Consider the following 15,594-nt stretch of genomic DNA (forward strand, 5'->3'; position numbering starts at 1 on the left):
CTAAAACGATAGACAAACCAGAGGGGGATTTTAAGTTGAAACTCTCTTGTTTAAAACGCACCTTAAAATAGCGTGAAGACTGGCTTGACCGCAGTGAAGAAAATGACGCCGTGAAAATAGTTCTGTAAAAAGATACAGTTGAAAAATTAATAATTTAAGACAAAGGCTGTTTTTTTGGCACTAATGGAAGCCCATATTTACATACACGACCCAAATGTTGTTTTCCTCTGTCTGGTAATAATCGTGGTAGACTGTCTTCTTGGCGCTTTTCAGTGTCACGTGTTCTTGTTTATATTTTCTTCAGAGCCGGAAGAATTGACTGCAAACTGTAAGCTCCTCCCATGTAGAGGATGTTTGGACGCCGCGCTGGTCTACGGGAAATGTAGTTTCAAGAGTTGTATAAGGAATACCGTTGATATTCTAGCTGAGCCAGGTTGAACTACATTGACCACCTGCAATGGGTTTTGCGGTGTTGTTAACTGAAAAACCCTAGGCAAAGGAGGTTAGGCAGCATATCCTAATAGTTTACAGTCTGTGAGCATACTGCTATAACTCCGGGTCTCTTCTGTTAAACAGCTGCTACGTCGTCAGATGTAAAATACCGGTGAGCTATTCAAGTTTCGAGATATTAAAGCAAGTGGGGTTTAGTGGCAGCTGTTCATAACAAATACCGCGGAAACTGCACTAAATTATTCCGACGATGTTGGAAGATATTATATGTTTAACTAGCATGTTAAGAAAACAAACCAGCTGAAGGACATTAGTTAAAAATGGCAGAGTTAATGTCAGCTAGCCACTGCTAACTTCTGCAGTGCTCCTTGTTGTAAACTATGTTGTTGCTGAGGAAAACATGTAAGTGGTTTACTTTATCAGGCCGCAGGAGCTGACATCATCAGTGACTGTATGCTGTCACCACTAAAGGTCGCTGTTTAAACAAAACAACAACTTTGTTTGTTTTTTTAAACGTTTAAATTAAATTGTGAAGTTCATGACCAGACAAGGAAATGCATGCCAAGGTCATCATTATGAGACAATAAGCATGTATCAACACAATTTTTAAGCCTCTCAGTACCCTAATCAAGAAGATAAGCTGATCCCTTTTCATTGAAAATACGCCTTATAATTCAACAAAGTATTTTCTCATTATGAAATAGAGGGGTGAAATAGTACAAATGGCTTTAGTTTGAATCAGGTTTGTGAACCTTGCCGTAAAAGAGGTAGGCGTGTTTGTGTGTACCTAATTCGGTCTGAGTCATACAGACATACAATAATAAGTATAATTAAGTTATCAGTTTTCTTCCCTTAGAGTCCTTTTCAGCAAGTTAGTTAAACTTACCACCACATTTAAAGGTTAGATACAGCGTTCTTTACAGCTTACCTGCTGCTGTTTTTATCTGACACTATTTCTGGATAATGGTTTTTACTCATTAGATGGAGTAGTTTTAGTTGCAGAATAGAAACATGAGACAAGGTGATGGTGGGGAAATATGTTCCTGACAGAATGACGTACTCTGTTTCAACATTATATACTGTTTATAGTGTCTAACCTTTATTTTCCCTTAGATCCCTGTGCATAGGTGACACACTGACAAAAATGTCAGAGACTTCCAGTGACACAGAGTCGGCTTGTGGTTGGACAATTGTTAGTAATGAGGTAAAAAGCCACGTCTTTTCCGTAATCACAGTTGGTTTTTCATTTTTTGTTATAGAAAATGTAAGTTGGCAGAAAAGGGTTTATTATAATGTGAAAAAACACATACACTTATTATAATGAACTTCATAATATTTGGAAGGACAATTAGAATGCAATAACATAATCGCATTAGCTTTTTAAATTTCTTACAAACTTTTTTTGTTTATTGGAAAAACATTTCTCAGCTGCATTTTCACTGATTTTTGTGATACTTCATACAAATCTGATTGGATAAACTGGCTTCTTATCGTTTTCAGATACTTTTTGAAACAGCACTGCACAATGACAACAAAACAAACTTTATTATATCGTGGAAAAAATGAAAAGCAACAGACTCCTTGTATAGGTTCTGCTAGTAATTAAGTAATACAATCTTATTTTTTCCTAAATCATAATCAATCATGCAATCATCATTGCACAACAAGGACATGAGTATTTGCTTATATATTCTTACAGTTGCTGTTTCTTCCCTTTTATATGGGATGTAACAATGTCCTTTTGTATTTTAGTGGGTAGGATAAATGTCTCTGTTTCACATCCAGGTCCAAGGAAAAGGATGCCAGTTGTTATTACATTTTAAATATACACTAGCATCATGCTGACAAACTGAACGTCTGTATTTATTGTTTGAATTCTTATATTATTATTATTATTACGCATTTGTAAGGCTACCCTCTACATATGAGTCTGAGTTAATAAAGGTATATTTATTCCATCAGTTTTGATATCTGCCTGTCGTGTGTGCAGGGTTCAGATATTGAGACGTTGGGCTCAGAGGCTGTAGTGGAGTATGGAGCAGAGTTGTTGGAGTGCACTCAAGTGGCCAAAGCAGAGCTGCAGGGACCGGCTGGTAAATATCCTAAAAAGTCAAGATTTTTGGAGGTGGAAGGGATTCTGAGATGGATCAGTTATTGGGAGGTTAAAAGTCAGGTTAGAAAACCAGCTTAATATGTTAACATTATCATTTATGTTTTCAGATGTATGCACTGAGGAGGGAGCAGCTGACTCACTTGATGACACTCTGGGAGAAAAAACTATTGATGTGACACTTTATGTCTCTGAGGTGAGTAGAACATAAAAGTTACTTAAAATAATTTAGAGTTTCTTTATTGCTTTGGCCACATTTCTGTAACATGCTGTATTTTCTACAGGCTGGCAACAACACCACAGGGAAAGAGCATGTGACCGTGCTGTCCTCCAGCGATCACTCGGACATCGTGACTCTGCGAGACTTGAAGGAGGACGAGCATGCTGAGGTGGAAGAAGAGGCTGAAGCAAACAAAGAGTTCTATATGGGCACCTCCTGCAGCAGCCAGTATGCCTTTACTGCTGCAGAGACTGGTAAGGCAGCAGAAACACACTGACATGCAGTAATATATTATCTACAGGCCTTCTCAAAAGGTCTACATTTAATTTACATTACAGCCAGACAAAAATGTGCTCCTCTGCCTGTTTTCTACATCAACAAAGCAGGTTTGATGTGGAGTCACTGGAAGCTTCCACAAAGGCTTTTGAACCTCAGCTCCAGTTTGAGAAGCCAGTTCGCTGGAGGCCGCTCTATTCCAGGTGGCCTGATTGAGCTCGGAGTGAAGCTCCTTTTGTGCTAAGCTTGCTCAGCTAACCACAGACCTAACTTGTTAGTGACTGACCTGAACACATGTTGAAGTGAGCCACCTGTGCCTCTTTTGAAGTAGGACTGGACGATATGGACCCAAAATCATTATTTTTTATGTAAAGAAATAAACACTCATAATCACCTCTAATCCACGTGGGCCAAATGTCTCACAGATTATTTTATTAACAACCAGCGGCATGATGTCAACATGTTGCATGATTGAGGTAGGGTGCTCAATGGATGCGCCACCCAGCGAGGTGGGGTTTTCACCAGGCTGTTTCAGCACCTTTTGGAGTCTGGGTGTGTCCCCAACCAGTGGAAGGACTCCACCATAATCCCAATCGCCAAAAAGACACATGCTTAAGTCTTTAAGGACTACAGACCGGTGGCCCTAACCTCTGTGTTGTGTAAATGTATGGAGAGAGTAGTGTGTGACCAACTGTCTAAAATGGTGTCAAACAAATTTGATCCTTACAATTTGACTATAAAGCAAAACGTTGTGTAGAGAATGCAAGTCTCTCGAACACCTTGACTCTTTACACCGCCGCACTAGGATTTTATTCATGGCTTTCTCTTCTGCTTTTAATACTATACACACAGATAGTCAGTTGCGCCGCCTCTGGGACATTAAGGTCCACCCCACACTGATTTTATGGATTAAGAGTTTTTTACATAAAAGACCACAGCAGGTGTTTTGAAATGATTTTAATTCCGTTAATGTGTTTTTAAACACAGGTCGTCCCCAGGATTGTGTTTTATCTCCCGTTCTCTTCTCTGTTCACACACATGTAAATGCTTCTTTAATTATTGGAAAATCATTTCACAAAGACAGACAGTTTTAATAAAGGAAGATGTCAGACTCATAATATGGTTTCGTTTCAATATGTGATAATCTGCATGATTAACCTCACTTGCGCACTCTTTCTAAGCCTGCTGTTATCGTTACTATGTGAATCGTTTTATTTGATACAATCACTGTAACCATTGCTGTGCGTTTTGCTTTAGTTTTCCCAGTGCAACAGCCTGCAGTGACAAACTCGAGCAGCAGTGAGGACGAAGCTGGAAGAAGCCCGAGTACCGTGATCCGAAGACGAAGGTTTAGGAAGAATACTTCGAGCATTGTGACGGAGCCTGAAGAGGAGGAGGAAGGTGAGCTGGACTCAGACCACAGTGAGGAGGAGGATAAAGAACAGAGGCAGCAAGAGGACCAGACTGATGTTAGTCCAGATGATCTTGATGTGAACATCCAGGGGCGGCACAGCAGCATCCTCAACAAGTGTGTCCTGATCGCCCTCCTCATCGCTGTCAGCATGGGGTTGGGTCATTTCTATGGTAAGAAGTTCAACAAAAAAACTGTCTTAAAATCAGAATAATTTAATTCATCATCTGCATATTTTTAAGAGTCTGACTACTGTTGTGTTATTGAGGTTGAATGAAAATGGACCAGGGAGATCAGTGGGATCGTGCAACCATTTTGTACTGTTATGACTTTTCTTTCCTGATTGTATCACAACTATAAGTATTTGGAAATAGATTTGGGGATGTGCTGCTCGGACAATCTGTGATTCAGTCACTTATTGCAGTTGCTGTCCATGTTATTAGTTATGTTCTACGTGTCTCAGTCTGTCTGACTGGAGCTTGTTTTTGTCATGCTCTATTCTCTGGTCATAAGAGCAAGTGTACAGGTTATCTCAGTGACTCTTATCTTTAGTGTTAACTACACTGACTTTGTAAATTTTAGGTCATCAACCTGTCCCACTTTTCTTCCTCTTTTTGTTCAACCCCATGTAAACTTTATGCAACAATGTGGACTGGAGCCTGATCGATTAATCAGCCAGCCGATAATATTTGTTGATATTAGTGTGTCAAGTACTTATCGCATTGGCTAATTTATAGCAGATATGCACCAATATTACTAGATTTAATCAGCAGTCAAATAACATTTAGTTTAAGTATTATTGTGTCACGGTAGCAGTTCTCATTCCCCAGCAGAGGGTGCTATTTGTATTACAATCAGCATCTCGCTCTCGATGATGCACATCCATGAACAGTTACTTTTCAGTTGAAAACATCTTGTCTTCACTAAACTGTACATCTTTTCCACACATGTTTTATAACTGTATTTGGGGCATCAATACAAAAACGTGTGTGAAAAAATATATGTATCTGTCTCTACTGATCAAACATAGAGCTATGATAGACACCTTTCTTTTTCTCCCCAATAAGGACATCAGTATCAGCCCGAAAAATCCCTCATCGGTCTTGTCCCAATGTGGACTGCTGTAAAAGTTTTTATGTTGTGAGTGATTAATTAATGTTTAGTATGTTTATGATGTTACAGGTAGAGTCCAGATTCAAGAAAGACAAACGACTGTGGAGAAAATCAGAGTGAATGGTCTTGATAGTGTGAGAGATCTGCTTCAGCGACACATGAGAGAACTACCTTTAACAAACGAGGTCAGTGACATCACAGGTCATTAGTCCAATAATAAGAACCTGCTGCAGAATATACCCAACAGTTATCTCACACTCAGTCGGTGTTAGTCTTTTAGAATTACGACTTACTTACCAACTTCTTATGTTTGTGTAAAGTTTGAGTTTAATTTACTTTTCAGTTGTTTTTTCACCAAATATAAAAACACATAAACTTTTATTTATGTGTCATTTTTAACTTGTATCTCAGAGGAGTTTTTTTCCCAACTCTGGCAGTTACAATCATATCTGTAAACCTTAGTGCAGAGTTAGTTAGATAGTATTAGATGTATGATTGCTTTCCAATAACTTATATAAAGTATACAAAATATTTAGAAATTACTTGAAATGTACTGAGATAACACTTGTTATAAATTGATGCTATTCAAAAAAAGATTGATTGATCAAAATGGAATAACTCTAAATTTAACGACGCCATAAAGTCTAAAAATGCTTTACTGAGCTGAGCGTTAACCAACAGTTTACTGTCAAAAGGGCCTTTGGTGCCGTTGATTTTGACAGATTTGGAGACTGTTTTCAATTAATAATATGAACATACTAAATGATCCATGTTCTGAGTAATAATTCTATCTAAAACCAGAAATCAACAAAAATCTCTTCCTTTTTCTCCCTTAATTCCAGAAGCGTGACTTTGAGGGCCTGGATGAGCAAAAAGTGATTTCCTTGCTTGCAGAGGTGATCGAGAAGATGAAGAAAGAGAACCGGGGGCTCAGTGCCAAACAGGCTCACATTCAGGTTGTTTAAAGAAGCTGTAATGACTTTGACTTACTTTGACTGTGGCAGCCCTTATGGACGCAATCTGTTCATGTGGTGTCATTGGACGGTTATGAAAGACAGGAAATAATTGTTGAAAAAGAGAATCTTTTTGCTAATGCTCTTGCTGTAGGTGATTTATAGACTGAGGTAACCTCTTGGTAAACCTGATAAACACACCACTCTTAAAAGACATTGTCTCATCTCCTTTTATTATATCTTTTCCTATTTAGGCCCAGAGAGATGAACTGGAAACACTGCTGAAACAGAGGACTGATGAGAGAACCAAGATTGTGTCTGAGCAACAGAGGTTGATGGCGGAAAATCAGTTGCTGAAAATCTCCCTGGAACGTGAAGAGAAGTCCCTGTCGGCCTTACAGGAGGAGCTGCGAAACCTGCGCTCTAAGATCAGAGAGCGGGAGGCTCCTGACTCACCGCTGTCAGAAAACCAGAGGCTGAAAGACCAGCTGGAGGAGGAGAAACGAACGATCCGAAGCCAGAGGGAAGACATGATTGCTGAAGCACAGGCTCTGAGGAAGAAGCTTGACAGGGAGAGGGAGGTCACAGACGAGCTGAGGAGAGAGTTAAACCTGCTGAGAAGTCGTATGTCTGGAGGGAAGGACGGCGGTTCAGGGTCAGAAGAACTGCTGTCTCGACTGATGGAGCTGGAGAAGAGACTGAGCTTTGAGAAGCAACGCTCTGACCTATGGGAGAGGCTGTATGTGGAAACCAAGGAAGACAGAGCAAAAGGAGACACAGAGTTTAAAGGGGAAAAAACAGAAGAGGGCATGGGAGGTAAATTTAAAGAGGCATTTGATGCTGTGAAGAACTCGACCAAGGAGCGAATAAAGAGAGCAAAGAAATCTGTGAAGGAGAACCTGAGGAAGTTTTCAGATTCTGTTAAACTGACTTTCAGACACTTCAAGGATTCAGCTTCCACCTTCATGAACAAAGCCAGAGGCTTTTACGAGAAGAGACATGGTGAAAAGAACAGAAAGGAGTTCTGGCAGCACAGATACAAGCCTCATCACAGACACTCGCACAAATTCGATGAGTCCTTCCAGAGCAATGACAACACACGAAAGTCAGGACACAAAACTCACCAAGATGAAGGTCAAAACACCCACAAGGCCAACTACAAAGGATGCTCTGGGGTTTTCAACTGCGCTTACCAGGAGTCCATGAGTCTCTTCAACAAAGCTATGGAGCCGATAAGAGCAGACGAATTTTACCAGCTGATGCAGAGCTACCTGCAGCAAGAGGTCGACCACTTCCATCACTGGAAAGAGCTTGAGATATTCATCAACAACTTCTTCCACAATGGACTGTTTATTCACGACCGCATGCTGTTCACAGACTTTGTAAGTGGCGTGGAGGACTATCTGTCAGACATGCACGAGTATCATGGCCACGATGACAATGTGTTTGAAGATCTGGATGATTACATTTATAGACACTTCTTTGGAGAGGCTTACAGAAAAAGCTATGGTCCGCGGTAAGTCTCCTGAGGTACTAAGTACAGCAGCTGTCATTCAGGCGGGCACTAAGTGTCCACCTGAATTACATACATTTCTATTCTATTCTATTTCTATTGAGTTTTGGGAAAACTGTCCTCATGACTGAGAACTCTGGGGCTACTGTTATATTGATTCATTAAATGAGAAAAAAATGTTTTTACGTCTGGGAGTTATATCCAAGATATAAAGCATAAATGTTAATAGTAACAAGTATGTCCTCAGTAGTTAGAAAGAGTGACAATGCTTTTTTCTATTGACTGATGAATCATGGTGTCCATCAAGCTTCAACTGAGAGCGTCTAATAAGATGTCCTCTTTATGATGTTGTATTTAATGTGAACCTAACACATTAAATGTGTTGGACACATTGGGCAGGAAAAGCATTTTGGTTGGATAACATAAATATTCATTATATTAATAATAAAAAAAATAAAAAACATGACATCACTGACAGTATTATTGTCTTTGAATTACTTGCATAATGCATTCAAGTTTGGACTCTACCTTTATAGCACTTCTTAATGGCTGTCTTAGTTTTACGAACTCATTCTTATCCTCCAGCTTTTCTTTATCATTTAAATCATTGTATCATTTTAATTGATGAACTTAATAATCAGGCCATTTACTTTTTATGTTTAAATCTCACAGTGGGCCATTTGAGAGACCCAATGACTCGAAGGAATCGTCGAGGGCAAAGAATCACCAGCGAAAGCAGCAGAGAGCCAGATCTCGAGCTCACGGTGAACGCAAATGGAGCCGATCAGGAAAAAACACAGACAGACACATAGATGATGTCAAAATAGACCTGGGTCCAATGCCATTTGATCCGAAATACTAAGTAACCCCTCAAGCTGTGTTAATGTTGTTGCAAAATTTTATTTGAGGTTGGATGTAGATGCTTGTATTTGTAAGTTTGCACAATGTCAATGTTTTTGCTACTGAACGTCCTTTATCTGTTCTGTCTTTAGTTAAGATATTATTAGGTTTACCTGAACGATGTGGCATCGACGTTATGTTCTCATTTGTAACTCAAAAAGTCTCACTTCCTTCTACAAATGTAAACTTTATTTTTGACCTCTAAATGAGAGCAGAAGAATTCCTGCTTAAACATCACTGACACAAAAACAACTGAATTACTTTTATGTTTAAGAAATACAAAACAATACTCGGCACATACTATTAATTGGGAACATGACTGTTGTGAAATTTGAACAAAAATGAAACGAAGACGTCCCTAGTTTGGGTGTTTTTGTGTCAAGCCATGTAGTTTTAATTTTCTGATACAAAAAACTCTTTGCTAATGTGCTTTCAGAGATTAGTTTCTCTCTAACATTCCACCTCAAGCGGGTTTTAACTGGACATGAAAGTTTGACATTACTGGAAGAAAATGTCACAACAAGATGATGAATGAAACTTTTGGAATGATACTTCAAAATGACGTTTGACTTAAGAATATTTATTTCAGTAGCATGTTGTTCTCTTTCTACATAGAAAACTTTTCCAGTGGTTTTCAGTGCCTTTCATAAATAAAGATGCTTCCTCCAACTCTTCCCTCAGGAAAATGTGTGTGAAATATTTCTGCTGTCCTCACAAAGTTGTTCCCTTTCAAAAACACTGAGATCTCCTACAACAAAGAAAAAAGTTCATGTTAGTCGAAGGTTTTATACGGACAATACACCGTAATCTGTGAATATCTTACCATCTCCAGGACATCAAACAGAACCAGGTGGGTCGGCAGAGAAGATTTGTAAGGAAATGATTTCCTGAGCCAGATAAGAGGGTCATCATAGAAACTGTCCGCTTCATCCACATACGCTTCCTGTCCGAGATCTGGAGGACACTCGAGAAACCTCATCTTCATGGGACAGTGAACATGGCTACAAATGGAGAAACGGTAAAGCACAAATGAGGGTATGACTTAACAGACTGTCAGTCTTAAGTCATTAAATATAATCAAAGACAAAACTGCAAGCACACAAATGGAACATGCTACGTGAAACAGCAGCTCAGAATCTTAATTTACTGTGAATAAAAACTTGCCGACAGTAAATACAGAAAAACTGATAGTAGAAATAACTAATTTGAACCATACAGTATGCACACTCCGTGAGTTTTGTCACTAGGAGAAACTCTTGTTTTGTGAAGCTTCATGAATATGGCCCCAAGTAACAACATTTAACAGCAACAATCTCTAAAAACTAATACAGAACCCCCCCCCCCCCCCCCCCCCCGGGAACATATGGGACTTACAGTATAAGAACAAAACAAAATATATATAACACACAGTAGGTCTTATCATGTCTAGATAATTCAATGAGAAAATGTCCCATTCTCAGCTCATCACTGTACACTGGCTCTAAGGAGGGAAGTGTACCTATAAAAAGGCGTTGAGTGGCAGGGCATGAGGTAGAGGATGTCAGGAGGGGTGGAGGAGCTGCTGGTATCACAAAGCATCTGGATGTGACTCATGACATCCAGAGTTCCTCGCTGATGGACCAGTCCGGTGTACAGAGCGGCTGTCAGGTTACTCAGCAACAACACAAATGCAGCAGCTCTTCTCCACACTTTGAGACTTGCCAACGAGATCCCTGTTGAAGAGGTATAAACTAATGTAAACAAATATCTGGCTGGTCTTTCACAAACATAAATGTGTGAATATGTGAAAATTGAGGTCCTACCACAGAAGACCATGCAGAACGGCAGCACTGGATATATGAATCTAAACTCCTTGTGAGGAAGAAAACTGGAGAAAAATAATTCATGTTTCAGTTTGTTTTTGAGAAGCCTTTAAATATCATGAACCACCAGGAGCCATGTTTGTCCAACTCGCTTAAAAATGAATTTAAATGAGATCTTTATACAGAAATGCAACATAGACTGAGGGAGAGATAAATGCAGATGTCATAAATCCTTTTCAAACGTATCAAAGAGGTAGCTTTTAAACATCTTAGAACTGCGATGTACAATTTGTTTTTATGAGTATCACAAACAATGTGTATGTCTCAAGTGTAATGTTGAGATTTCTATATAATGGCACAGGTTGTACCTGTACACTATGATGGTCCAGACAACTGCAGCCAGGAGAACTTTATATTTTTTGAAGGTGAGGCTGCACCCGTGAAGAAAAAGAGGAAGATGAGGACCGATGATGACGGGAAACCCTTGAGTGAGGTACCAGTGCCAGGGGTGAGAGCCGTAAAAATCTGCCACACCATGAAAGATATTAAACTTCAGGAAGTTCCACTGCACCAGGGCCAACTAAAGAGAAATCCGGTGGGGAACAGCTGTTAGTTTAGCAACAAGTCAGGTAATTTAAGAATCACATTGATTCAATGTTTTACCTTTTTATAGAATATGCAGTCAATCAATGTTGAAATCAAAACAGCCACAACTCTGCAAACAAAAGAAGGACAATCATTAAAGACCGGAAGATGAAATACATATTAAATTGACATCAAATTGAAAGTACAAACCCTATGGGAATATAGCTGTGAGTGATGATCCTTAGTTTGTTTTCTTCCTGACTGAAATGGTACATGAGCAGAGGAAACCAGACAATCAGGGCGGTGGGTCGGCAAACAACTGCGAGGGCAACCAGGGCCAAATATTTGTTGCTAGAAAAACATCAATGAAATATCTGTTAAAACATTATTTGATGTAAATGTATTCATATTTAAAGACAAAACAGAGATTTTGTGAGCCTAGACCTGCTGTGCTGTTTGGATCCAGGGAGGGGAAAGTAAAACAGAGCCAGATAGGTAAGGGTGGTTTCAAGGCTGTTGGTCAGGGTCCTGGTGCAGCAGTACCATGAGAACCATGAGCAAAGATGGCAGAAGAACTACAGACACAACAAGATGAAACAGTGAGGGAAGACATGTATCTGAGTTAAGAAGAGAACTGAGAAAGCCCGACACCTTCGCAAACTGCCAACATAATATGGCATATTGTTTTTTTGGGGAGGTGGATTGATTTGTTGTAGAGCATAAGACAATTTTCACAATGGAAACAATAAACTCACTATACAATAAGATAATGTAATAAATATCAATATTTATCATTCAAAGTTTGAGTAAATGCTAAATATAAACTTCTACCTAAAGATACGAAGAAGTGACGTTTTAGAGACTTACATTATTTCAGTTTTGTGTAAAAATGTTCCTAATTTTCAAATCCCCCTCACATTTATATATTAACAGTAATGTGTTATTCATGTTTAAAGTCCTGTTTGCAGAATCCCCTTCAGTTTAATACTGTGTCTTTACCATGCAATTGGCAACATCTGGACTCTGCAACGTTCGAGTGAGGAAGAAGAATTTTATGTCCGCAAACACAGCCAGGAGCGCTTGAATGATTCGTGGCAGCCATATCTGCAGAACAAACCACACCCAGAGTGAAAAAAGGTACTAAAAGGAATGAAATAAAATAGCATGTTGATTCAAAGAGTTGTCTGGATAGAAAATGTGTCAACTTACCAGAAAAAACACGGAGTCATAGCTTAAGAAGTGTAATATCTTGTATATAAAAGCAAATAGGAGTGGATAGAAATATCCCCTAATTCCTTCTTTCCATTCCCAGGTCTGATACCCATAAGTCACACTGTTAAGGTAGTACAGCTTCACAAATGTGATGGGGGGCTCTTTTGTTGTCGGAAAATGTTCATGTTTTCTATAATTATTCCTTTTAATTATTACATGTACTAAGTATTTCACATCCTTTTCATTATTTATAGCATTGCTCTTTTCAGTAATATTTGGTGACACCAATTGGGTAATTACGTTTTGTTTGTCTGCAGTCATCTATGATGGTCATACATCCTTTGATTTGAAGAAAAAATAAATAAATGAAGAGATTTTAAAAAGTTAAGATTTACATTTACTCAGTTAACCTTCACTCTATGACCCTCTGAACAATGAATTAAAAAAAACTCTTTAGAAACTGTATTACAACAACGGTGCTGGTCCAAAGGATATTTGAAGACCATATGATGGGAAACCTCAAGAGCCTGCCAGTACTCATCAGGGACAAAGCTGGTCTGAACCAGGAGACAGTTGATCAGTCTGAATACCAAACAAAACACAACGACTCTGACTCTCAGCCCACCTGTGGAGGTAAAGACAAATCAGTATAAACATAACTCAAGTCATTTATTGTAAATACATCAGCACATCATGCAGTTTGTATGGTCAGTATTAGTCTCATCTATTTTTCTTCTTAAATGATAATAATCTCACAGATTGATGGTTCCTCACCGTCCTTAAGAGCAGATTCACTTTCCTTTGAGTACAGCTGGGATTTACGTTTCCTCAGTTTCACATCATCGTCTTTATTACCAAACTTCAGCCGTGATCGGATGTTCTCCATCAGCGCATTTTGTCTCTTAGCTTATCTCCACAATCTGCTGTCGACATCACACCTGTCAGTGTGTAGATCAGGTGAGTCAGAAACTGTCAACTCTCCAACACTATGACCATAAACCCCATAAACTTCACCTATAACATCCGGTACTCCACTTCACCTTATTGAACTGTGTTATGAAACTTTGCAAGAACAAACTAAATGACAATTAATTCTTATAAACTTCTAACAAGCACGAGAGGAAACGGGATCAAATATTTGTCTGTGCTTCCGCATGTAGACCTATTTCCGATCAGTTGTAGTAGTACTGCAGTGTAGTTTCCCGCCTTCAAAGTAAAAGTGGAATTTCATATAAATATGAGTAAACAAATGGGAAATGAAAAACAACAGAGTGCGAACCAGAGTTTGACCTTCGGAGATGAATAAAATCTATACAACTTAAAGAGAGAGAGAGAGAGAGAACAAGAGAGAGAGAGAGAGAGAGAGAGAGAGAGAGAGAGAGAGTAAATTATTTAAATTATAAGAAAATATGCAAAAAGCCTCAATAAGTGTTATTAAAAAATAAATGAGGCACCTGAAAATTAACTTTTCATCTCAAATGTTTTTGTTGGTAAGTTGTTGTTTTCTTTAGTTCCCATTCATGTATTTTTACTTTATCTGGATCCATTTCATTTAGAAACTAACCAAGCCATGAAAAACGTGAAAGGGTAAATTAACTCAGCTGTATTGCTAAATGCAGATTTGAGGTATGTTGCTTCTGCATTTCCTTATTATTAGGCTTGCATGTCTACTGTTCTCTCTGGGCTTTTTTTGCTCTCCTTCATTCACCACATATATATGACAGTTTCAGATTTTGAAATGCAAAACACACAACCCGATGAAATATGAAGATCAATACATAGACCTCCATTTCAACCAACAACAGCATTGAAATAGTGCCTTTAGATCAATACATGAGTGATAATAATCATAAAAATCCGTATCTGAGACAAAAACAGTTGCAGGGGGAAAATGTTTCATTTGAATTATTTTAATACATTTATGTTTTTGCTGTGATTTATCATGCTTTTCTTTAAAAACATTTTTAACTACTTTTGATTGAAATGCTTTTTTACAGTAAGATAAGCTAGTTTAAGTTAAACTAGTGCAAAATATCTAAATAGTGTTTTGTTTTTTTATTATATGTTTTGTTTTTTTTACGTCCCTGAGGTTATATAATGATTACACAGTCTTTCAAAGAAGAGGAAGCGTGTTATTGAACACTCCGCTAGGTGGCGCACTACAACTAGATGCTGTTCTTCCAGATATTACATTAGAAGAAGAATAGTGTCCCGTCGTGTCTTTGAGATCCATGGTTTGTTTGTACCTTTAATGTTTTCCTCTGTGTTTCTTTGTCCGTCGGTGTTCGGTGATCATTAAAAACCTTGAATTAAAACTCTTCCTCGGTAAGTAACAAATATCACAGTTTCATCTCAAAGCAGCAAATCTGTCACGCTTGTGTTGAATGTAGCTACACAGCTAGAAACTGTAAAGTTAGTGAATGCATTGAGTATCCGGTTTGGATTTTTCAAAGTAAGACTCAAAATATATTCAAATTCAGTTATATTTTAAAAATTTATTTTTTTAAATATATGATTGATCTCATAACTTCAGCTGATAAATGAATGCAAGTTATTAATTAATGACTGGATTATTCCTTTAAATATTTAGGGATTTTCTTTAATCTGCTCGCTGGCTCTGCTTGCACTTTTAAAACTGAAGCATAGGTCCAGCATGGCAACACAGATTCTTTTCTGTCGCTGTATGTAGAGTTACTAACAGAATCCATGCAAGGTATGCTTAAAATGTAGCAAGAACGTGTCATATTCAACAGAGCACATGATTTGCAAAACTGTTACAATGACAATTTATTAGGTCTTGGATGGCATTACTTTTATACTGTTTCTTCTTGTATTTCAACAGTGGGAAATCACAAAACCAGGCATGTTTCATAGAAGAATACCCTTCACACAGATGGCCTTTGCCACACTGCTTGGAGTTGCAGGTGGTATTTACATCTACAGACCTTTTTTTGAACCGGACTGGAAGCCCTCAGGACAAAAAAAAAAGGATGAGCCAGAGAAAAACAATGAATCGGACTGAAATAACTTATCACTCCAAGGACATGCT

The 15,594-nt window shown here is 38.4% G+C and overlaps 2 protein-coding genes across 3 annotated transcripts; one reads left to right on the plus strand and one right to left on the minus strand.

Annotated features, from left to right (window-relative positions):
* Positions 1-368: 368 nt before the first annotated feature.
* ccpg1 (cell cycle progression 1) lies at positions 369-9,615 on the plus strand. Its single transcript, XM_079340269.1, has 10 exons — positions 369-604; positions 1,564-1,654; positions 2,441-2,543; positions 2,671-2,756; positions 2,845-3,034; positions 4,314-4,640; positions 5,650-5,765; positions 6,423-6,536; positions 6,788-8,049; positions 8,719-9,615. Exons 2-10 carry the CDS (start codon positions 1,595-1,597, stop codon positions 8,906-8,908), a joined length of 2,448 nt encoding a protein of 815 aa, XP_079196395.1. The 5' UTR covers positions 369-604; positions 1,564-1,594; the 3' UTR covers positions 8,909-9,615.
* On the minus strand, positions 9,118-13,765 carry pigb (phosphatidylinositol glycan anchor biosynthesis, class B). 2 transcript variants are annotated; one of them, XM_079340273.1, is made up of 12 exons: positions 13,320-13,765; positions 13,041-13,170; positions 12,543-12,660; positions 12,333-12,437; positions 11,778-11,908; positions 11,544-11,594; positions 11,412-11,463; positions 11,117-11,328; positions 10,749-10,813; positions 10,445-10,658; positions 9,770-9,947; positions 9,118-9,694 (listed from the first exon to the last, which is right to left on the minus strand). In XM_079340273.1, the coding sequence occupies exons 1-12, from the start codon at positions 13,429-13,431 to the stop codon at positions 9,581-9,583; spliced, it is 1,482 nt and encodes a 493-aa protein (XP_079196399.1). In that variant the 5' UTR covers positions 13,432-13,765; the 3' UTR covers positions 9,118-9,580. The 2 variants fall into 2 exon arrangements, with proteins under 2 accessions (XP_079196399.1, XP_079196398.1); XM_079340272.1 differs by having other exon boundaries at positions 11,544-11,684; positions 13,320-13,762.
* Between the last annotated feature and the right edge of the window lie 1,829 nt (positions 13,766-15,594).

Source organism: Symphodus melops (genome assembly GCF_947650265.1).
Source record: "Symphodus melops genome assembly, chromosome: 3".
Lineage (NCBI taxonomy): Eukaryota > Metazoa > Chordata > Actinopteri > Labriformes > Labridae > Symphodus > Symphodus melops.